The 25177-nt window shown below is 43.7% G+C and overlaps 1 protein-coding gene across 1 annotated transcript; it reads right to left on the bottom strand.

Annotated features, from left to right (window-relative positions):
• Nucleotides 1-12860: 12860 nt before the first annotated feature.
• Nucleotides 12861-23117, bottom strand: LOC144134810 (mialostatin-like). Its single transcript, XM_077667642.1, has 4 exons — nt 22963-23117; nt 21817-22074; nt 18823-18927; nt 12861-13066 (listed from the first exon to the last, which is right to left on the bottom strand). Exons 1-4 carry the CDS (start codon nt 22969-22971, stop codon nt 12926-12928), a joined length of 513 nt encoding a protein of 170 aa, XP_077523768.1. The 5' UTR covers nt 22972-23117; the 3' UTR covers nt 12861-12925.
• Between the last annotated feature and the right edge of the window lie 2060 nt (nt 23118-25177).

The following is a 25177-nucleotide window of genomic DNA, read 5'->3' on the forward strand; positions in this document are numbered from 1 at the left end:
ACCTCTTCGATCTGTACGCTTAAGGAAGAAACCTCTGTACCCATGCAGGTTAAGGGTATTGCAGCCCTTGTAGTACGATGTTTCAGTCAACAAAATTGTAATAAATTTAAAGTTAAACTGGTTTAAAAGGCTATTGATAGCGTCATCCTTGTTTATTGCTGTACGGGTGTTCAAATATAGGGCGAGATGTGCTCGACAAAAAGGGAACGCTTGATAGTCCATACTGAACGGCTAATGCGTTGCATCAGTTTACCTTTGGAAGGTCGTGTTCTCCAGAAATTTGTATTATCTTAGAGGTTTCTGTCTGCTTCGCAAATATTTTGCCATTGAACGATCACACTGATTGCCGTTTATGTTCAGTTTTCCTCTTGCTGGCCAGACCAAGCAATCGTTTAAGCGCGGGACAAAGATGTTCATTGATATATACAGGTGCTGAGCCATTGTCGGAGTCATTGCCATTGAAACCTATGTCTGCGTCGGTGAGCCTAGCCTTCTTTGCTTTCTTGAGTGCGACATCACGTTTTGCGCGTGATTTAAATTGCACTATTATGTTTGACGTTTCTGATTTCGGGTGCCACTCGATGGCAGACTTCAATACCAGCAGGCGTGATTGGGAATTCGATGACAGTGCCTATTCTGGATTGGATGTCAAGAACATTTTCGCCACCTTTTCTTTCGATATTTTGGATTTCGATGTATAAGCTCCTCGAGTATTTCTCTAGGCTCACAATTCTCTTCCCGTATTCATCTATCTTACTTTCAAGATGATCGCATTTTGCACGCAGTGCATGGTTTTCGTTTTGCAAGGCAGTGTTTTTTGTAACTTCAGCCTCTAACTTGATTTTCAGTTCTTCAGTTCTAGAATCTGCAATTTCTATGCTTTGTACTACATTTCTTTGCTCATTTCGTATCTCTCGAAGTTCAGTGCGAAGGACTCGCTCGGACGCCTCACGTAACCAGGAGCTCATTCTTAAACTTCAGGATATCTGTTTTTATTTCCTCTCTGAATTCCTCTTTAAAGAATGGTGTAATAAGTGGCTAATGGAACTTAACCCACGTAATTGTAATCTTTTTTCCATCAGCCGCCGCCGTAATCCTCTAATTTTCTCTTAGGAAATATCAGAAGTTCCCGTACAACTAGTTCAGTCATACAAGTACCTAGGCATAACAATTTCTAGCGATCTTTCTTGGAGCTTGCATGTTACTAACATAATATCGTCAGCAAACAAGACGCTAGGTTTCCTCAAGCGCCAGCTTACAAATCATTCGTCAGGTCCAAACTAGAATTTTAATCGCCCATTTGGAATCCTCATCAAGCTTATCTCATCAATGCCCTCGAATCTGTTCAAAATCGCGATGCTCGCTTCATTCATTCATCGTACTCTTATGACATCAGCGTTTCCTCCTTAAAAACAGCATCCGGATTATCACCCTTATCGCTCCGCCGTCGCCTTGCCAGCCTGTCTGTATTTCACAAATTCTTCCACAGCCCAATGCACATCGCACCTTATATTCTTGCCCCAGCACGCATATCTCATCGCACCAGCCATCGCCTACAAGTTGCCCGTCCACGCTCACGCACCGTCAATTTTTCTAGTTCCTTCTTTCCTCGTGCAGCCGCAGACTGGAACGGCCTTCCAAACAACGTTGCCATCATCACTTGCCCAAGTCTTTTCGCTGAAAATGTAAAAACTTTCCTGTTACTGTGAATCTGTGCTTTTAATTGTTTCCACCCCTTATGTAACACCCCTCTTTTGGGGCCTTTAGGGTAATAAAATGAAATGAAATGAAATTTCGAAAGATTCTTATTCATTGAGGTAGCACACAACAAGCACACACCCACACGTCAATCTTGGCAGCAGCGACGACAGAAATATAGCTAAGGAAAAAGTGCCCACACGACACTGACCTGCGGGAAAAAGCAGACCGGTGTTCAGGGGTTGTTCCAGTCGTCGTTGCGGCTACCAAGTGATTTCGGCGATCCAATTGGGGCTCCTTATAAGTCCAGCGCGTTGATGATCATGCCACCTGGTGTTGAACGCTCTGGATGGGTTCTTTGTGATGGTGTGCGGCACGTTGACACGTCACCTGCGCAAGCACGTGCAGTTCGCTGGCAGTTCAGCCTTCAATATCGCTGTATCGGAGGTTTTCTGCAGGAAAAGCAGACAGGTGTTCAGGGGTTGTTTCTCTCGTCGTCGCCGCTATCAATCACAGATCACTAGGGTATTCTTCATTAACTCTTACCCCGAACTGTTCGCAATCTAGAACACTGAATACCTTCTGTAAACAAGCGTCTTACGTAATAGCAGACTCTTCGACATCCAGATTCCGCAATGCCTGCAATAACGCTGAAGTTTCGACTGAGTCACATTCTTTTTCGTAATCTACAAACGCTGCATATAGGCATATAAAGGCGCTGGGTTTACCCTGCGCGTCTCTCTATCGCCTCATTCATAGTGTGATTATGATCTATTCTCGAGTACCACTTATGAAAACCTGCCTGATCATTTGGTTGAGAGAAGTCTAAGGTTATCCTCATTCTATTAGCGACTACCTTAGTAAATACATAATAGGAAACAGACCATAAGCTGCTCGGTCTGTAGTTTTTCAAGTAATTGAAGTCTCATTTCTTATGCATTAAGGTTATGTTAGCGTTCTTCCCAACTTCTCCCACGCTCGAGGCCACTAGACATTGTGTATCAGGGTGCCTGCATTTTTAGCCAAATCTTCCCTCCGTCCTTATACAGATCCGCTGTTAACTGATTCTCACCAGCGGCTTTCAGCATTTTCATTGCTCATAAACCTTTCTTTACATACTCGTTCGTTATTGACGTGATATCATACTACAGTGCACTGCTGCCACTTCTCATTATTATTCAGCTTACATAGGTTCCTGCATACACTTGTGTAGAACTCTTTGGCTGCTAAAACTATCTTATCCTTATTGCCAATGACGCTGCCCACTTTGTCTCTTAAGGAGCATATTTGGTTTTTGTCAATGCCTAGTTTACTCTTCGCGGCTTTCCGGCTACCTCCACTCTTTATAGAATGCTCGATTCCGTCCCACTTAAACTTCCTTTTGTCAACTACCATGCGCTTATTAACTTTGATAGCTCTGCCTGTTCTGTTATTTTTATGGGGTAAGATGAGTTCTGGCTTTGACATTTATAAATCATATCTTTCGTCGCCTGAGATAACTCGCCGGTATCCTGTGAAACCCATCTATCGCCTACTCCTGCGCATCCCGTACTTCTAGCTCCGAGACTGCTGTTTTTGCTGGAAAATGAAGCTGGTCGTCCAAATTTAAAGACAAATACCTATTCTGTAACGATATCTTCAATTCCTCTCCTCTATTTGTAACCGCTCCCTCGTCATTGGGCCTCCCTCTTCAATAGCTTATTTCGATTTCCTCTTCAGGTTTAGGCTTATTCGAGACCTTGCGATCCTGGGGTCACTACAACGCACATTTTCGAGGACCTCCACATCCTGAAGGATGCCAGGGTGAGCGCATAGTTTGAAGTCCATTTCATTTACAGTGTCACCATTGGTGCTCTTCCACATCCATGTCCTGTTTTCTAGTTTGCGGAAGAAGGTATTCGTAATCGTAAATTATTGCACTCCATGAACTATGTAACCAACTCCCTGCTGCTATTCCTTGAGCCTATACCATAGTCGCCTGCTGCATGCTCTTTAGCATGCTCATATCCTACCTTGGCATTGTATTCGCTCAGCAGTACCGTGTTCTGTGTTCTTACTTTGCTTTTATCCGGTTCCACGTTCTCATATAAGCTTTCTACGATCTGTTCATCATAGCTAGGTATAGGCGCGTAGGCCTGTACAACCTTCAGTTTAAGCTGAATTACGATAGCTGCCTCCCTCTAAGTTATATTGCCAGCTATACTTTGATTGATGAGGTATCATTCACATACTTCTCGTTTTTTCGCTCATTCACGATAGCATTGCACGGGCCTGTCATTTAGCACTGCATACACTTCATTTCTTCTCCGAGCCTCGCTAAGCACATAAACCCTATTTCATACCAGCTAGTTCCCCCAACAGAACCTCTAGACTAGCCTCACCGGAAAGGTAGTGTCGTTACAAGTTGCCAGGTTCAGTTTCCAATGGTGGCCTGTACGCAGCTAGAAATCCTGAGCACGCTCCACTCCGTCACAGTTCACCCCTTTGCTTTGGCAATTTGCTATGCAGCCACTGAGAGCTGAAGGCCGAGGGTTAATTCGTTTGCTCATATAGCACGTTGCGGCTAACCACTACACTAGGGTGGCGAAATTCAGGTCTGGTGAAGATCTGCGCTCTGTTTTTGTCTACGAGATCAAGTCTCACTCCAGACTCTGGATTATGGACTTCCATCGACATGCGGAATTTTCATTCCTTTTTTAATCCAGGTGTAAGATTTTGCGGCACCGATATTCAAACCCCAGTCCTCTTTTCACACGAAGCGGATGGTTTACGTCTACGCCATCGCTTTTTAATCAAGCAGTTTAGGGCAAAGTTTGCCTTAAGGACAGTTATGTCTATGGCGCACAGTGCATTCGTTATCACCGCTAAAACAATGGGGACGAATGAGTCTTTTTTCATGTCCACTCACTGTGGAACGCGACACAATGTGACGATAGTGTTTCTAGGTCACGTTTGAAAAATATAAATTAGAATATTTTTTATCGAATAACATCCGCGAATAGCCCATTGTTCGCTGTTAAGGACCCATGTGTAGAAACAAGTTTCATGCTCGCCTCGTTTCAACTCCCAGATTTGTGGTGTAAAAGATAACGGCGTTCTTTATTTCAGCAGGTTTTTCTGGTCTTCTGCCTTTTTCTTCTGCTGGCTGATTCAGTAGAAAGCAGAGGTCTATTTATTTTTCCAAAACCAACATCAACGAATGTTCATGGGTTTCGGAAGAGCCATTTTCAATAATATGCCCTGTGCCGCCTAGTGATGCTTTTGCACCTGACGTGATATAGAGCTACCGAAATTATCAACTTTCCTGTAAGGTATCAGACATAGAGCGGGACTTGTACTTGCAGAACCTCAGCAAGGTTATTCACGAATTTTTGAGCCTGAAACTCCATAAATTTGAAGAATGCAAACGATTTAGTCAGGCGGAAACATTTCTGGCCCAATCACTTTCTGCGTATTGTGCAGCTTCATTTCCTGTTTTGGTTCCTGCAGTGATTGCAGTCGGTATTAAAATCATATAACCAAAACGCAAAACACGACAGGAGGCAAACTGGTTATCTTGTACGAACAAAACTGGAACTCATGAAGATAATTTGACACAGGTTAGCCTCTATTTCTCTTACAGCACACGGTGAAGTTGCTGGACACATGTCTCATTCGCTTTCCGTTCTGTTTAGCTCCCATATTTCATCAAACAGCTCCGCAGTCATGTTTCGTTTATAAAATTTGAGATGTAAACACAAAAATTCACACCGATTTCAGGTTCTTTCATACTGGGTGCACTTCATGTTGTGCCTCTGAATTACATGGCAAGAAATAGTTATGGCAAGAAAAATCGTTACATTATAAAGCCGATATGTGTAGTCACAACAGTTTGTCCTATATTTGCAATTATTTATTACAGCAAACCACCCGAATAGCATTATTCTTTCTTTGACTGAAAGGGAAAGAAATAATGAGAGGCAAATAGATTCAGAGCTGTAATTGCAACTCCAATATATTGTATTCCTTGCATCGATGCCTTATGTACAGGAGCCCGCACACTTAACACGAATAAAGGAAAGCTCGGCTTTGACTGTCACTAGCGTCATGAAGCGATAGCGGCGTGGTGCGACCTCATGTTCTTTGTGCGTTTCCAGTGGCTGACGAGAGCTGGTGTGCAGTTCTACTTGGCTGCTTTTTCGACTGTGGTGGAGAGCGGGCTGCTGAAGGGGGCGTTTTCCCGCGTTTAGCTGACGCCAGTGGCCTCGCGCTGCGGGGCAGCGTGTTGCAGCTTTCTTACAGCGAGAAAGTAAAATGGCACGTTAAGTTGCAGCAGCTCACGTGCATTTCTAGTTTTGGTGTCAAGGCTGCTGGTCGAACAAAATAATTGTTACCATTGTGCTGTGCCTAAAAAAAACTAGCCTAAAATGAGAGGGCCTGGAAAGTGGCCCGGTGAAGAAAACAGGCCAGTCGGAGAAAATCGAGCCCCGCGTACTGACCGACCAGATGGCGTTGACGACGTAGCTTGCCAGTATTAGTCTGCTGTGCTCCGGGCTGGTTTGCCTTGTGCTCGTAAACTCTCGTACTCAGTGCTTTTTTCGCTGAACAGCACCGTGCACCGAAACTTTGTATGTTGTCACAGATGAATAGGCGTTCAATGCATCTAAAGAGGCCACCTCGCAAATTTCGGTGCGCACTTACACTCAGCGAGCTATGAAACAATCAGGAACTAGGCCAATTTTATGCTTAACGAAGCCAGCGATGTTTGTGTGTACGTGTCTGTCGTTACGAAACAAAAAAAACACGAAAGAAATATGTGTAATTGTGCATTAACTCATTTTTTTTTGTTAGGATACAAGGGCTTCTCGTTTCCGGCAAGTAATATCTGTGTGGTACGAGAATTTAATATCCGAAGAAGAAAAAGCCTGTCAGCACCAGTGGCTGCCCGACGACGTCGGCTGGCATTGGCCGCGTAACTCACAGAAATGTTCGAAAGAAGCTTTTGAGCGAATTACAGAGAGATTAATAGTGTTAACTCTTTGTTAATATAAGTTCTGCTTAGTGAATGCGGCTTTGAAAACACGGAAGGATATATTTTAACTATGCGACGAAATGGAACACCAGTCGTAATTTTCGCCCGTTCACTATGCTATAGATACTCGTTCCTTGTGTTGCGTTGGCTTATGCGAACCTCGTCAGTATATTTCCCTTCTCCTCTTTGACAAACATGTGAATCAGAATTGTTACAGAGATAATTGAGACTGACGATACTTATATTGAAACATGAGAACTTTCATTAGAATCTGGTTTGCGGGTGCCTCTCATTGATCGTATAAGCCTTCGCTCTGCGCGTCGTTTGCAATGTTCATGTCAGCCAAAACGGCATGCACACACAAGCAATACCCAAAGGGTTATCTATCGTTAGTATATGTAGTAGTGCTTCCTGTGAAACTTGGCAGATTGTTCCTATGTTGGCCCTGAAATTGCTTCTACCTTCCTTCTAATGTCACTTCTATTTGTCATGCATCTAGTTAGTTTTATAGCCCTCGATGTATTCGTCCTTTTTCGCTCAGGGGTTTTCCTTGTTAACAGTTCGTTTACTGCCTCGTGTGATACCAACAGTACGTTCTAAATAGATTAATCAGGGAATGCAACAGGAAATTCTTACTTCTATCAGCTTTGTGCAAAGTCGCTGTGTTGAGTTTGAAAGAGGATGTACACGAACTGAATCTTAACATTAGTTTTTCACTAAGAGGCTCTCAAGGGTAGCCTTCTCGAGCGCAGATGATAGACGGGCTTATACGGCACAACGCTATAAGAGAACAAAATATCATCGACAGTGAATTGGGCGACTGTTCTCAAGAAGTTCAAATACTTACTGCATCTGGTTATTGAGAACATGTTGTTTATTCATTTCAATACCTTCAGCAAGTTGGCTGGAAATATGTCTGGACAGCAAAAGGAAAGCCGAGATGAAACAGCATCTAGCCTTCATATTTGTAGAATTGAAGGTGCAAAAAAAATCTAAATATAGATAGAACATGCGCAGTACATATGAATAATGAATATGAACACATTAACAGCTTTCAGTGCCGCTAATATGAATATAATGGATTTAATGATACCTGCTCGTGATTTCTGAGATAACTTTCTCTATTTCATACAAACATCCGTAGCATGATGAATAAGCACGACAGTATGTATGGATTATGTGAACACAATAATTGATATTTCGACGTGCAATTTGCGGCTCTCTTTTTTTATTTCAATTTCTGAATCCGGGAAGAGGATTATTGAAGTGTGTGCGTGCGTGTGTGTTTTCTCGTACTCAGCATGCGTCGACATAAAGCACGTGACAATCCCCCCCCCCCCCCCCCCTGCACAGAAGAAGCCCCCACGCCGAACTAAACAGTGCTTGTAGGGTTGAATTTTTTGAGCCGAGTGTCATGCACAACCAAAGTTTTCTTGTGCATTGGAAGCTGCAAGTAAGGCGCAAGAGGATACGTTCAAATCGCCTATGTGCTGCAGCACAACAAAAGGCCAGTGTAGAGTGACAGAAGTTTCTGATAAAAACCAAGATTGCGGAGCGGCGTCCACAGTGTGGAGTACACAGCGAAACCTCTGGGGATTTTTTGAAAGCGGCGCGCCGACAGTGGTGCATTGACAGTGGAGCGCTGCGCGTGCCAGTCCAACGTTGCGCGTGTGCATGTGCGAGTGGTGATTGCGAGGCGTCGACGAAAGAGTGTGGCGAGCACGAAAAGCGGAGACCTGACGTGTAAAACCGAGGTGTGAAAGGGGACAGCGCAGCGGAGGTCATTTCTTTCAAGCGTGGAGGTGGCAGCCGTCGGACGTTGGGTCCTTGGCGCCGTGGACCTCCTTGAATCACCGAAGCAAGCCTCCTGCGAAGGCACCCTTGGATAGCCTGCATTAAGACTACGGCGTTTCGGGAAGCCGACGACACTTCCTAGCAACGAGTCTCCTGCTGCTGACGGGAGTCCAGCGGCGTTTTCCTGTTGTAATCTCTGATGTCCTACTACCACCTGGCTCTCTTCCGCCCCTTCCTTCGACGCAACGCCATGCGACGCGTCCCAGTTCATCTACCCGCGTCCGTCCTGTCTGCGAGGCATACCCACTTCACCTGGAACGCTCAGTATCTTGTGAACTCTTTCTTTAACCTCTAGTGTTGTACACATGTTGGTGTGTGTACTTCCTTGTTTTCATTTTCTTTTGATTTATCTATTGGTTGTCTTGTTCGAACCTGCACGCGAGAGCGTACCCGTTCGGCAGACGGGGACGCGTTACGAATTCGCGACACACAGCGACACTAAATCGCCAAGGACACAGGAGAAGGGCTGGCGTCCAATGTCGTAGCGCTGCTTACAGCACTCCTGGGAGTCCAAATCTTGGATGCAGGCAAGTCGTCGTGCTTCCTCAGCTCGGAAGAGAGCGGCGGCGATAGACGGCTCTTAGTGAAGAAAACAGAAAGGATATTTTCGCAAAAGCTGTGCGGCATGCAAGCCTACACAAGGTAAAATGGGCTGTCCTCAGTTGTCTTGTGTTGCGCACTGTTGTACGCATGCGCAAAGAATGGGAGGATGTCATCCCACGCGTTGAGGTCAGATGTCAAGTACATCGCGAGCAGAGTGGGGAGCTTACGGTTTGTGTGTTCGATGAGACCACTTGTTCAGGGCTCACAAGGCGCGGAGTGACGCCGACTGCATGCACAGAGACGAAGCAGCTCATCAAAAACATAAGCAGTAAACTGGCGCCCACAATCAGTGATCAGAACTCGAGAAAAACGAAAATGCAAATTGGTATTTCAGGAAAGGAAATGACGCAGTAACTGTCTCACATTTCTCGGTGGACACCCGCACCGCGTCGTAAGGGAAGGGATGAGGCAGGGAGTGAAAGGAAACCGTGTAGCAGAACGAGAAAGCACAGAAGAAAAACAGGCACATCGGAAGCAGTTGCGGACGGAATGGCGGCTGTTTTGCAGTACCGTATTATGTAGTCGACACACAGGATACCCCAGCTGTTAACACTGGCAGACCGTGAAATAGGGCGTAGCAGGTCAATGCACACTACACTTGCTCAAGTGGTGAGGTCGGAGGAGTGACAGGGTGCAGCTGGCCGGATCAACACGTCGTAAGCAGCTTAAAATTGCTAGCAATGTACACAGCTGCCTACGTGGTGTTGTTTTGCTTGGCACATTTTTGGCCAGTAAAATTATTTCTGGTTGCGGTGAAGGCTGTTGAAAACTCCGAAGTGACCAGATGTGGCGTAGTCGGGCATCATGTGGAGAACAGGGGTGCCAATGCTATCCGGCACGGTGATAAGAAACCGCGCACCACCGGGCGTGAAATTGTTTTTGTACAGTAAGCAGGAGCGAACACAAACAGGTAGCAAGGGGATCATATGCAGCGTCCAAGAGCGACGTTCATGTCGTGTCCTTTCGTTGTTTGGTCTTGAAGAGGCGAAGATCAGGAAACGTGGGTGAAATAAAAGCGAGGTAATCATCAGAGTTGGTCATCTCGTTGCACAGTTTCGCGGCGGCGTCGTTGGCATCCGCAGCGGCACTTGCAGCCTGCCTTGGGTGGGAGGCAGCTAAGCGGAGAACGGAAAATTCCCCTCTTGACATTTAGGGACGAGAAGACCAGGAGAAATGGCAGTGGAAAGAGAGACAGGAAGGCAATGTGTGGGAAAATTGATAATAGAAATTTCCACTAGCTGTGCGATGTCAGTGCGCGTTAAAGATCTCCAGGTGGTCGAAGTTATTCCGGAGCCCTCCACAACGGCATTTCTCTCTTACTTTCTTCTTTTACTCCCTTATTTATCCCTTCCCTTACGGCGCGGTTCAGGTGTCCAACGATATATGAGACAGATACTGCGCCATTTCTTTTCCCCAAAAAACCATTTATTATATTATATTATATTATATTATTATTATTATTATTATTATTATTATTATTATTATTATTATTATTATTATTATTATTATTATTATTATTATTAGTAGTAGTAGTAGTAGTAGTAGTAGTAGTAGTAGTAGTATTATTATTATTATTATTATTATTATTATTATTATTATTATTATTAAATTTTTTTCTCCAACTTGGGTTGGAAGGAGGGAGTGGGAAGTGGGAGAAGGAAGAGTTGGCGGGAAGAGACAGCCGGCCTAGTGTCTTTGGCGGCCACCTCGGCTAGGGGAAGTAGTTGCTTCGAAACTCACGGCCGGATAAGAATATGTGCAAGCGTCAACCGGCCCCAGTGCCTCTGTATGTTTTCAAACCAGAGCTAAAGCGTGAACATTCGCGTTACATGCTAGTATCCGTCCTGTGTTCTGACCCGAAAGACGCGGGTTTGATGCCGGCCGCGGTGGTCGAATTTCGATGGAGGTGAAATTCCAGAGACGCATTTACTGTGCAGATGTGAGAACATGGTAAAGAACCCCAGGCGGTCGAAATTTCTGAAGATATTCACTGCGGCGTCCTGAGTTGCTTTTGGGACGTTAAACCCTCATAAAGTAAACAAATTAATGCTGCAGTTTCTCAGTCTCTGTAAGCACTTTTATTGTAAAATTCTCTAAACTTCCTTTAATTTTTTTCTGGGTGGTCTGGAGAGCAATTACTTGAAAACAACCATAACCTCGAGTAACCTGTCGCATCGCTGGCAGTTCATTTGCAATCCAGTAAATTTGAGGAACTGTCCCCTTTTAATATATAACCGTATTTAATCTAGGTACTGCAAGTACTCGATACAAACAGCTGCGGCTTTTTTTTGTCCGCCAGCATCCGAATTTCAATGTGTTTCGTGTTATATCCTGCAGAGTTTCAAAATCTCTTCCTATGTGGACAAGAGGTGATTACTACAGAACCTTTGACAGCATAGCTCCAACAGCTCTACTGGGGGCTCTCTGATGGGGATGTCTGCCAGCACCGACATCATAGTATATCTTCGCTTAAAAACCCTGTGCAGCATTTGCAAATAGCTTGAAAGGATATCCATGCCTCTCTTAAACATAGGCGGCTCTTGTCCAGGAGATTGGGCACTTTAGAGAATCCGCCCTCTTAAACAAGTGCATTGCGGAATATTTAAAAATAAAATTCCGGGTGTGTCGTTCTAGAATTCTGCACCTTAAAAATTACAGCTTGCTACACTCTTCACCATGTGAGTATTACTCTGAAAGGTATTTATTCATCTTGCTTTTTGGCTGATATTCTCCTATAGTAATACTGCGTTCTTTATTGCAGTGTTATCTATTTACTGTTGCTTATTGTGACACTGTGCAGTTTTTGCATAAATGACTGTTACACTTTTCTTTCACGCCTTATTACTGCAACTTTTGTATACGCGCTTACGCACTGACCAACTGCTCCCATTCTTCTTTTTCACTTCCTTTTTTCGAGTAAGCAGCCCTTAATGTATAGTAATTTGGGATGTCCTCCTATTACATTTTTTTTTTCTGTACGTAACTTTGTGGCAAGTAATAACGAATAGACGTTCACTTCAACTCATGGTAGAGGACCTGTACTGTGATAGCCGGCAAGTCTGTGGCTGCTTAAGTTTTTCATTCTTCTAAGCAACATTTTATGCAAGGACGGCCGTCCAATGCAAGGCCATCGGGACCATCTACACGGTCTTTTAAATCATACAGTTGCAGACAATGTGTACCTGAAATCACCATCTCAAGCAAGCTTGTGTGTTTGGAAATTTCGTTGCCCTTTGCCAAGCATAATTTACTACACTTCAATTTCTGAAGTTCTCACATTGTCTGTAGAGTTTTATAATTCAATTATGAAAATTTACTCCGAAGAAAAGTATAACTGATATTTGGCCTGGTAAAGCTAAATGTCTAGGTATGATGGTGCCCAGGAAATATTGTGATTGAAATTTCGAGAAAACTTGTCCGCTATGCTACCTAAGCATGCTGCCACGAACTAAATGTCGCACATTGAACTACTCGGATAGACCTGCATCTATCGCCTCTCAATACTGTCCGCGCCTGTAAACAGCCATATAACCCATGTTTTTTTTTGTTGGTTTCAATGCTCCAAAAACTTGTGTCGATAGCTCTACACTGCAAATATTTCGTTAACTTGCCGGAATAATAAAAATTATCGCCATAATGAGCCATATAAGCTGTGTTCTGTCCGTTTTCAGAAGCACAAACTGGCACGAAAGGATTGTGGATTGCTTTCACTGAGGAGTGCACAAAAATATCTCAGGACTGACAAGCGGACAAAGGGACCTATCTTCTGTTTATTAAGCGAGCTCTATACCGCGGCTGCCTCGGAGATACTCTCATCCAGTTTCCACAGTGATAACTTAAGAAATGGAGGGGCCCTTCACTAGGTTCATGGATTAGGATGTCGCACGGCCTCTTCTTGCCCTGAAAAGAAAAAAAAATACGCGTATTCATTTCATTGCCGTCATGACTGCATCTTTATTGGTGTTTTCGGGCGTGGTAATGAAAATAGCCTTGTTCAAACTACTTTAAATTTCTGTTCAAGGCGGGAAACAGCATCAGCCCACTCGGAACAGCCCCTTTCCAACCTACTTATCTCTTTTCACGCAAGACAAAGTGTTCATTCTCCGGTTATTACGTTTAACAGGAAGACAGGTCCAATATTTTTTTAGTGCGAACGTTTTTTAGCGGTGCCCAAGAGCGCCAGGGCCGTAGCCGAACGCGCCTACTATTAAACTGCAACACACAGTCGCGCTGTGCATTGTACATTGACTTCCTCATCAACTAATGCCCCAAAATATCTCGGTCTTGTTTACTAATATACGCATTGTCATCCATAACTGTGGTTGCTTGTTCTGTGCAGCTGACACTACGTAATCTGACATAATTATGTTAACAGAAACTTCTGCATTCTTCTGTTTAACCTCCCTGCGTTTCCTTTTCATTCTCTCTCTCTCTGCATTCTTCATTACGCGGCAACGAACTTGTTTTCCTCCCAAGAAAACTTCAGCGTATTTCGATGTGATCGTTCTTCAGGCCGCGGTGGCAGCCTGTTAATAGCAGTGGCTGAACGCATAGAATCTTTCATGTTAAACGTGTCACTTCATTAAAATTTATTTGCGTGCAGGTAACAACTAACCATCAACAACTTTTATTCCGCGTCTGCTACCGCGTACCATCTGCGCCCAATGGATTCTGTCGTGATATTCATGACACCTTATATATAATTTATACTGGTTTTTCTCATACTCCAGCTTTTTGTTTTGTAGTTTCAATTTTCCGGATATCAACTGGTCGTGCCCTGTTATCGCAGATAATGGGTAATCCTAGTCACCAAATTTTGCATTGCTTTGTTCAAATTTTTCATTATTGCGGGTAATTACTGAAAGAACGAGAATTGCGTCTTCTAATTCCAACTTATTTAATCTGTCATTAACCGCCGTTCCTGATTTTGTTTCGAGCGGTAGTTATATGCCTAGAATAAGTGAAAATTTACTGTTGCACATTACCTTGAACTTACCGGTACCTGTATCACGTAACAAAAAGAAAACGATATTCAATTACTCTAGGGCTAATTTCTGTGCGATCAGTCAGGCTCCGGAAGTTTTTCGGGATCATTTTATTCATAGATTTTAAGACGGATCGGTAAACGAGAATTGGGTGTTCTTTAAAAGCAAACTTCATGAGCTAATTGATCTGCACATTCCTCGTGTAGCCATTACGACGATCCGACACGCACCATGGCACAGCCAGACGCTAAACCGAGTCGCGAACTAAATTAGGAGGCTGTTTCTAAAATAGAGTATTCTCAAACGCAGCAGCTTTGCTCAACGCTCCAAGGAACTGTCAGAGCTTACTTATAAAAACACCCTGAAAGAAGCGAAACAAAGTTTTTTTTAGTTTCACACTGCAATCACTTCTGTCAAATAATCCGAAAAAATTCTGGAGCATTAAAAATAAAAGACCAGTCGGCAATATCATTGGTTGATCCTGAGTCTAACCACATCCCTCTCAGTAAGTGCGCTAGCATTCTGAATCAGACCTTTGCTGAAGCATTTTCACGGGACCATAGGTTCCCTCTTCCTGTAACTTGAAGTTCAGTCCAGAAGTTCAGACCATATAATTTGAAGTTCAGTACTTTATTCATCTCTCGACAAAATCATTGTTTCTCACCCGCTGCAATGGCTTATTGGCTATGAAATTTGCCTGCTGAACTCATGGTGTTGTTATTTAAACACGTCTGCAGTGGCCGCATTTCTGTGGAAGTGAAATGCCAGAAACGCTATTGTGCTGTGCAAAGTTAGTGCGAGTTAAAGAACTCCAGGAAGGTGAAATAAATTCCAAGATATTCTCCGCGGCGCCTTTCAAATCGCGTGTGCCGCTGTGCAACGTTAAACTTCAGGTACCTATAGAAAAATCATTCTTTTATTTACTGACCTGTGAAGCCCTTTCTCGACCTTCCAGTGACATCTCTATATTGCCGATTTTCCTCTTTCGCGTCCTTCCGAAGATTTATATGTTTCGATACCAGAGAGATTCCCAATGTTCCAGAAAGATTCCCAATGTTGGTTCCTCCATTCAACGCTCACGTCTCCCAGCCTCAACTGTATATACATCAATATCACTTTACAATGCAAGCTGCGCCACAAAAAATGTAAATAATGATTTCGATTGCCTTTAAATTTATTAGCTTCATATATGATAATAAACCGCATGTTTTCGAGCCTGGCTGCAATTACTATTTTATAGCGACAAATTTCATTTCCGAGCGAATTGTAACTTCAAACAAGGGAATTATAAGCGTTGGCGTAAGAAATGGCAACTATCTTCGTCAACAGTAGGTGTACGCATGAAATGCATTTGCTGGAAAGTCGTAGTGCATTCTTGGATGGCGCGTAGATGCTGACAGCCGCACTAAGGAGGCGGCTAATTTCACTGGCTGCAAAACGCGTAAAATAATCGCCCTCTACTTTTCTTTGAACAAGGAAGCTCATTTGGACTCCATGGCTGCTTTCCCATGTTGAGGAGCCACTGGGATAAGCCGGTTTTCAAGAAGGAAAAAGTTCTTCACTTCTTTGCCACAGCTCCTGTTTATACTGCCAGCTAAGCCGCCTCTAACTTCTGTGCTGGTCAGGCCAGTGCACCACGCGGCTTTTGCCTTTAAACTCGCCAGAGCGCTCACTAGCTGTATAATGACCTCAGCGACGCGATTTGCTTTTTTCTTACTTTCTGATCCACCTAAAGAAAGGTCGCTAAGGCAACATAGGCGACCGTTTGTACTGCTTGACTAAAACGGCTCAACCGAACGGCCACGCCGGCAGCCTGGAAACGAGTGTTGTAACCGCGGAACGATACAGTGATAGGTGATAAAGGCGAAGATTTTGATGCGAAAGCATGTCTTGTCTTATGAGTAGCGCGTACAGGACCTGTCAGCAAAACGTTTAATCAGAGCGTGTCCGCACCAAAACGACGATACGAAAAAAGAAATCAGCCGGCATCGGGGTTCGAATCCGGAACCTCTGTGTGCCAGGCGGGCGCGCACGTATACGCCATGCAGGGTCGTAGGTTCAAGCATATTAGAGAGAGCACGAAGTGAAAGTATTCTGGTGTGTACGACGGTGAAATGTGTTGGGGACGTGTACTGATGTCACACAACAATCACTTGAAAAAAAGGTCACTGACGTCATCCGAGGATGAGAGGTAAGACGTAATCCAAGACAACGATGATTTGCAAAATTGTTGCTGACGCTCAAACGCAAATGTTTTCGCCGTTATCCAATGGAGCAAGTATAAGTGCTGTACAAATTTTCAAAGCATATCTGGAAAAAATACCACATACGACAGTTTCGTCATAGATTGTGGCGATGCGTGAATGGCATTAGAAAAGAAGATGCTGTGTTTGCGCCGGCGATAGTTCTAACCCGGAAGGGCATTAAATCAGGGCGATCCATTCTTCTCCAGCTCTAATCCTGACGCAAACATTAAAAGTTTGTAATAACTTCGGCTTCCTGGTCTTCTTTCAAAGCACTATGAAACCGACGCAACAGAGAACAGAGACAAATAAGGCACAAAACAAGACTAGGCCGGCGCCTCCTTTAACCCTATAGTGTTATGCGCTTTCTTCAAAATCCTTAACCATTTTGAACCATTGACACGAAACCAAAATAGTTCTGCATTTACTCGCGCAAATCATGCGCTCTCCTAATGAAAGCACCACCTACTCTGGCTGTTACAAAGGTATATTTTATTTCCTTCGCGTAATAATTGCTTCCTGTCCAGAGGGGCGCCGTTCATTATCGATGATGTAAATTTTCAGCAGCGCTCTTTTTGAAACATTTAAACAGCTCACCAATGACAGAAAGCGTCATCGGCAGATTAGTAATACTACTTTACTTCACTTTATTGGTCAAACAGCCAAATAATGTGCCGCGACGAGGCCTACACCGAACTGAACCGACGCCTGTCCATAAAAAGTTTTACTGCTTGATCTGTAACGTCAATACTTGTTGCAGCTTGGTGTGGTTGAACCTCGCGCCTATGGTGGGCCATATCGCGAGACCAAAATCTAATTGTGTTTTGTTACAGGGGGTTGTGGCCCTGTGTCCGACCTAAATGTACAGCTTGCAGATGAAACCTTCGAAATATGTCCTCGAGCGTGAGATATATGCTGAAGGGTGCCTTTTGTGTTTAGAAGATATACTGTATGACGCATTATATTATAAGGGCAGTTTTTTCTGTTTTTTTACCGCTTAAGTTTTTCTCCCCAATATTTGCCCCGAGTAACAAAGGCACCCCCTCCCCGCGATCTCTAACGTAATTGTGGGATAAGAAGTGCGCTCATTTTAAGAGTAATACGTTATTTGACCGCGTTCTTTTTCTGCCCTTCTTTTGCCAAACAGCACAGGTAATCGGCCCATAACTGGAAATGAATGCATTCTCTCTGGTCTTTTGCAGGACCGGCATTTGCCAGTACGTTCCCCATATTTGGGTGATTACCTGTGCTGCTTGGGTGGCGAAGGTTACGATGAACGAGGCCTGATTCTGCCGAGATTGCGAGCTACAAGCATTTCTAGCCTAAAATTTCATTATCGAACAACTCTGAACATTAGCTTGCTATGCTTAGTCGAATAGCCGCCACGGGTTTCATTTATTTAGCTCGATGGAATAATTATTATTCGTGTGACCGCTGCCAATAAGAACACTCCTATGGTCACGCTCTGGGTATGGAAAGACAAGCTGGCTTCGTAGCAGTGTCAATTAAATCTTAGAATTGTGGCGCCGTTTTCCTGATATCATTCTCTCTCTCGCAGTGTTCTCGGAGCTGGGGAGGTACCGCAATAGGAATTTCCTTTGTGCGCATGCAGGCGGCTTCATTTTTTGCTATCGATGGCCGGAACCGGCCCGGCGCAGGCATAGCCAGCTGAAGAGTAAAGGGTCCTAGTTATTCGCAAGCCTTCAGAGCGCTCCAGCATATAAAAGATCCCGTCCGCCACAGCTAACCATTCTAGCTAGCGCTCGCCAGCACGGGATGCCCAGTGCCGCGAATAATGTGGTCGCTATAACTTCAACTCCAATTCTCAAGGCGGCGGCGAAGATGGAAATGCAGACATTGCCAACTCGGCAAATGAGCTGATGGTTTTTTCAATTTCAGCTATTTTTTTTGTGCTGTTTGGTTCTCCAACACATAAGCGCCATCTTTCCTTTGGACAACCCAAGGCTGCAGCAGAAACTATGAATTCGTGTTGAAAAATCAGTGGTATTAGTCTCGGAGGAAAACAATAAACTCATACATTTACTTTCTCTAATCGGAAAGTGTCAGGACAGTTCCAGCTATCCGCACACATAGGCTCATTTCGACACGCATTTTTTCGATAATATGTCCATCAAGTACGGACGCTAAATATCTGTAGCTACGTAGTGCACATATTTATAATCATTCATACACATCCCAGCAGCACATGTCTTTTTTGCGCAAGTCGACGCGGGAGTTCCTCCTTACGAGAAACTATAAGATGCCAAAGTTGATCCGCACAGTGTACACTGTCGAGGCATTAATTTCGAATACACTCATGCGCTTGAACGAATTTACGATGACTTCTAGTGTGGGCTACAAGATGAGCCGCATTTTCTGCTCGTAATGTACCGGCTAGTCCATCAGGGAAAGTAATTCAGTAACTTACCCTACCCTTCGCCGGCTTGCATTTGTCGGCCTTCCTTCCCTTGTAGGGACGGCAATTGGTCTGAGTGGCAATGTAGGAAATTTTGTACATTATGCCATTCTTCACCTGTCAGGATATTTAGCGGAATACAGGTTAGAAATCATGCCAAAATATGTCGCTCAAAACGAAGTAAAATGCTATATAGAGTTAGTCCGCAAAATGATTTTTGATTGGAAATGGGTATCTGGAAACCATTTTACATATTTAAACATTTCCTCTATAGTGCTTGAAACAACAAACGTGCATACGACACCATAGTCTACAAACAGGGCAAGGACGTGGTTTTGATCAAGTATTCTGCTCTTTCCAGAGAACGGAAGAGGGCAGAATGGGTCAAGAAAAAAACGCGAGTTAATGACACCTTGGCGAAATCAATAGGAAAAAAGGGCTTCGGCAGGGCATGTTATGCGAAGGCAAGGTAACAGCTGGTCCTTAAGGGTAACGGAAGGGATTCCAAGAGTAGGCAAGCGTAGCAGGCGGTGACATAAATTTAGGTGGGCGGATGAGATTCAGAAATTTGCGGGGACAGGGTGGCCGCGTCTGGCAAAGGACAAGGTTGATTGGAGAGACACAGGAGAGGCCTTTGCTCTGCAGAAGGCGTAGTAAGGCTGATTACGACGAAGATGATGATGAACCTGCTCTACAGACCAAGCGGCAATCAGCCTTTTATTGCATATACAGCGATCGCATCGCATCTGCAAGGTTCGTGCTCGAAACATTTTCACTGTAATGTTTGGGGACAACGTTTCATATTCTTTATTTTCTTCATAATACCATAATACTAGTGAGTAGACATTTTCACGCAAAACTAAGCATCAAGCATAGCATTCAGGGCCAGAAGAGCGCTAACCATAAGCGACTAAAATGCTCTTGGCAGAGTAAGCCCTTCCCCAAAGTGCCTCTCTAAAACCACTGTCTTGAATGCATCTGAGTGTATTAATCTCAGAAATGGAAACGATATAATTGCTGCAGTATGGGTAGAATTCCTTGTATTTACCTCTCAATTACACGTGCATCAATTGATATAGCATATCAGAAGACATATACGCTATGCTAACTAAAAGCGGTCATTGACGCCGTAGAGAAATTCACTACATTTTGTCTACAGAGCATAAACTAGAACATTCTCCTTAAAATAATCACCCGCGAAAATAGTTTCGAGCATGATCATTTTCAGGAGACGTCATTCTTTGATATACCCTTCATGGGTGACGCAGGTTCTCAGACGCTGCACTTAAGTCTACTTGGATGAGCAAAACACTGATTATGAAATTTTAAGACATTGCGGTGCATTGCCTTCGTAATCTCTGCAACGGACATGACCCACGTGTCAGATGTTTCCTTCTCTTCAGAAAGAACCCGAATCACTCCTGCGCTCGACCAAAAAGGACTCTCATTATTGCAAAATGATGTCATAAATCTGTGACGCCGTGGACGCCTGCTACTTATCTTTTCAATATTTATGTGAAGCAAAACCTGATCTACTGGCTCTTATTTTTTGGGTATCTACCCAAGACAACGTGAAAAATTTATCACAGAAAGAAAGCTAAGAGGGAAATGAATAAAAGTTCGCGGTGTCAGTAGTGTTGTGCGTGAAGGTCTAGAATGCTAGATAATCCATTATCGATAGGATAAAAAAGCACCACTACTTGTGTCAGGAAGTTACTGCACTTCTAAGCCAAATGACAGACTGTACACGAATTCAGCGCGAATCGCTTTTATGCAAAATACAAAGCAACCGAAAAGAAAGATTGAAAAACTCAAATAACCCCCGAAGGTTTCTGACCGTAACGTCGAGACATTTTATTGCCATAGAGTGTTTTACAGCTTGAGCTACAGCGCAAGCTGTAAAACATACATACATACATACATACATACATACATACATACATACATACATACATACACACACACACACACACACACACACACACACACACACACACACACACACACACACACACACACACACACACACACACACACACACACACACACACACACACACACACACACACACACACACACACACACACACACACACACACACACACACACACACACACATACATACATACATACATACATACATACATACATACATACATACATACATACATACATACATACATACATACATACATACATACATACATACATACATACATAGAAATCTTGTTTTGGGTAAAATAAAGAAACGGAATAGGGCGACGTACCGGTAGCCCACACGCACGTGGTTAACGATCCTTTCAATTTCCGGTGTGGTTTATGCTCGCAGACATAACAGTTAAGAAATGTTTTTTCATAAAGTTAGTATACACTGCAGCGGTGGCGTCGTTGTCTAAGTATCCGCCTCGCATGCGGGAGGTGAGTAGTTCGATAACCTGTGCCGCCGGGTTCTCAGCGTAGACACAATGGGTGCAAGCTTTCCCCTAGTCTGGTGCTCGGCTTCTTTTGGGTGAAATATTTGGGAAATATGTCTTTGACACCACCTCAAGTTTAAGAACTGTACCTTGTGCCATGGCGCTCTTTGGCCACAGATGCCCTTGCGCCATAAAAATCCATCATCATCATCAAAATTACTACTCTATGATCCTCTGCTTTCGTTACTCTTACCTGGCTCGTTAATCCCTTGCACTTCAATATGGCGCCACAGTGCATTGCACACCTATGTAGCGCCGGTTCCGAATGCTCTGGACTATGCTAAGTATTTTTTTCTAGAGCATCTTTTTCACCATGATGTTATTTTGGCCTAATCTACAATGTACTCTTCTGGAGTACTATACAGCATATGGTCGTACTGTTGAGTGTATGTTTTCGTTAGAAACCACCCTGAATAACGTACAGTTACGCTTGGGTATCCATCACTGAGTGCCTTTATCCAGTTAGATCTTTCTTTACAGCCCATTAAATAAGAACTATTAAACTGTACCGAGTCATTTTTCTACGGAATACCTTGGTACGCGCGCTGACGACGTGGTCCACGATACAGCTGTACTCCCTCCCGTCCTTGGCTCTCGTTTCAGCGTACGTAGCCAACTCCTTGAACTTTGGATTACGCAGGTCCCCTCTAGCCCAGGGGCTATGAAATGAACTCTGGGCATGTCTCAGTGTCGGTGACCCACCCCGTGCTGTCACTCGAAGAACGAAGACAAGAATGATCACTGGCAACGTCTTTGTTGATAGGATATTGCTCACGGAGAGCTCCCAGAGCTGGAAAAAAGAACCCAAGCCATTTACCATGTGCAAAGCCTCTCGTATAGTAACATTTCTCTTAGACATATTGCTTATATGCGACTGACAGATAAAAACACATCCGCAATTCACGGATGAGATTGCAATTAAAGCGAAGTTATATGCCGGCCTAAATATCTCTCTTAAATTTATTTTTTTGCATCGAATAATGTAGAAGCATGCCACAAATTTTGTCCTGAACTCAAACTGTGCAAAAAGGGGCCCTCATATACTATAGAAAACATCAGCCTCGTTGTCTGTCAAAATAAGTGGCTTTAATCTCCTTGCCACCGAGTTTGTCCCCCAAGGTAGAAGGCCGTGTCTATCGCTGTTGGAATTATTGGCTATGCGATACAATTACGTAGGTAAGCCAGTGCCCTTGTTGACTTTATTGGAATGATTTATTGAACACTGAAGGAAAGGAGGACGAGATGAAAGAGATACCTTCGTATATTTTCTCATTATATTGGAAAAAAACTTAATTTTGTTTGGCCAAAAATTTACTTTGCCAAAACCGAATGCAACTTCGTAGGTTTACAGGAAGTGAAATTACATAATCGTTCTGGTATAGCAGGAAAGAAAACTCCTGATAGCATTCGTACAAAGCTAGCCTTCGCATGAGACGGGAAAACAAAGCGCTTTTGACTTTGTGTACATAACTGCAAGTTGACACGGAACGCGATACTGATTGCATCGGCGTGTATCGTTTACGACACCAGGGTGCAATTTGTGATTTGCAGTTTGGGCAGCGTCAGTTTGCGGTCCTTTTACGACTGTATTTTTAACGCCTCTTACGAATATTCTGGCATTTTTGAAAGTCTCTTGCTAACATTGGCCCCCAAAAGGCTACTTTAGGCTAACACTTACCTTAGACATCCTACGTACTGATGCCGCAGTTTGCTGGTCTATTCTTGTGCGAAAAAAAATTCTACTCCTTCATTGAGGAATCACGCAGTGCTCGTGTGACCCAGAACGCAACGATGTCGATTCTTTGGGTAGTCCTTGTCAGAGTGCCGGCGAGAGTGCTTGAGAGTGGAGAGGTTTTTGTGTCACAACGCCCGAAGACTCAGTTCTTTCGCCTCAAATGCATTCCAACAGACAGCCGTATTTTATCACTTGTCTGAACACGCTGTTTGACGACCTCTTGAAGCTGTCTAGCTCCAACGGAATATTTTTGATATACAGCCGCCGTGTACGAGCGAAACAGTGTGGCCTGAACAGCACTTTAGGCGCTTCACACAGTAAAAGCATCTCAATTTCCTCAATACCAGCAATTAATTGCGAATGCTCTATCTCCGCCGCGACTAATGCTTCAACGTTTCATCCGGCAAGTACATGTCGAAAATGCGAATGAAGCCTTCCATTAAGGTTTTGAGTTTCCCGTTAAAATTGGGCCTTTTCACTATGTTCCAGAAAGTATTCAGCAGAACATATATGACAGATATTTATCTGACCTGCTGTTCTCTCAGCCTTGTTCTTAGGCATGAAAATAATCGTGTTTTTTATGATTAGAGTAAGTACCGCTACAAATGCTGGAGCCTTAGTTCTCCCATATGTACAAAGCATTCTTGACTGGAAGATATTTATATATAAACGGAACCTTGAGACTTTCTTCTGAGGACGTCACGAACATCAGCGCGCGTCAAAAAGTCACTAGGGATAGGCTTCCGCAAAATATTCGTAAGGTTCTTAGCAGCCGTATTCTAATAAAAACTCGAACGAAAGGCTCGAAAACTGACCAGTGAACTATTTCGGACATGTCCGCCTTACGAGAGATTTTAAAAATTACAGCAAAGTACAGGATAACGCCACAAAGACTAACAAATGACCACCGTAATTTATTATTCATAAAAATGAAAGATATGTTTTGGGAATTTTTTGCTACTGCAGCGGCGTTCTGCTTAATACCTACGAAGAGGTCAGTTAAACAGAGTAGGCTAATATTTAATGAAATTGCTAAGTTCTAAAAGTCCGATCCTGCCCAGCTTCTTGTAATGGCGTGTAACAGTGCACGCCAAAAAGACACAATCAAAAATTGATACCTCTCACCGTCATTGCATGAAATGACAGTAAGGTAGCTGCATGAGCACGCATGAGAATACTGTGAGAGTATCCACTTGATAAATTCTATATTCATGCTAAACTCGGCACTGCTTTCTACATTGCCCGATGCAGGCTAGGGAGTTCAACTAAAATGCTTTCCGTGTAGCCTGGCTATGCGGTGTTTTTAATTTTCTGCCTTGTTCTCAGAATTTTTTTTTAATGTTACAGATGTTGGTTTTTCTTCGTCAATTATGATTGATCACGTGGTTTCCTTCGATTCGTACAACTCGAACAGAAGCTTTCTCTTGTTTTCTGCTTTCGTTGACGTCTTCAGGAAACCAAACTGGATTATACAGCGGCCGCTGCTATATCCTGTCCAGAGCTTTGTTTCGATCTGAATGTTGTACGCTCCAGGAACTCGTACAATATTATAATGATGATGATGATGATGATGATAGTGAATTTTTATGGCACAAGGAGATCTGCAGCCAAAGAGCGCCATGGCACAAGGTATTTTTCGTTTGCCCAAGGTGTGGACAAATACCCATTTCCCCAGCAATTCAACCTGAATAAGCAGAGCACCAGACCAGGGGAAAGCTTGTGCCCATTGTATCACCGGTGGTCACCCGGCGGTACTGGGGATCGAGCCCCGCACCTCCCGTATGCGAGGCGTTTGCTCAACCACTTGGCCACCGCTGCGGTCTCTATTAGAATGAGTATCTGGGCTACTGTACTCTGTTTAGCAGCTACTGACCTCTTCAGAATTGCCTACGGGATGAATTTCTTTCCTTAAAGAAGTGTATAACTGCCGGCGCACTCTCTATTGCCGCAGGGATTTAGAGGGTGAAAAACGTAGCGCAAAGAAACGAGGACACAGAAAGACGGACAACACACGGCGCTTACTTCCAACAATGATTTATTTCAGAAAGAAAAAGTGGTTTTATAACGAAATCACGACCAACACGCCGTCAAACCATGAGCTAGCAAACCGTATCAGCCAGATATGCGAGCTCTTTCGCCATCAATGATACAGAGGGGG

The sequence above is a fragment of the Amblyomma americanum genome, chromosome 5 (assembly GCF_052857255.1).
Source record: "Amblyomma americanum isolate KBUSLIRL-KWMA chromosome 5, ASM5285725v1, whole genome shotgun sequence".
NCBI lineage: Eukaryota > Metazoa > Arthropoda > Arachnida > Ixodida > Ixodidae > Amblyomma > Amblyomma americanum.

Coding starts and splice junctions, on each gene's coding strand:
- LOC144134810 (XM_077667642.1), bottom strand. Junction 18,928..21,816: donor TCGTCAGCGCGCGTACCAAG/GTATTCCGTAGA, acceptor ATATCCTGACAG/GTGAAGAATGGCATAATGTA. Junction 13,067..18,822: donor GCAAGCCGGCGAAGGGTAGG/GTAAGTTACTGA, acceptor TTTTCTTTTCAG/GGCAAGAAGAGGCCGTGCGA.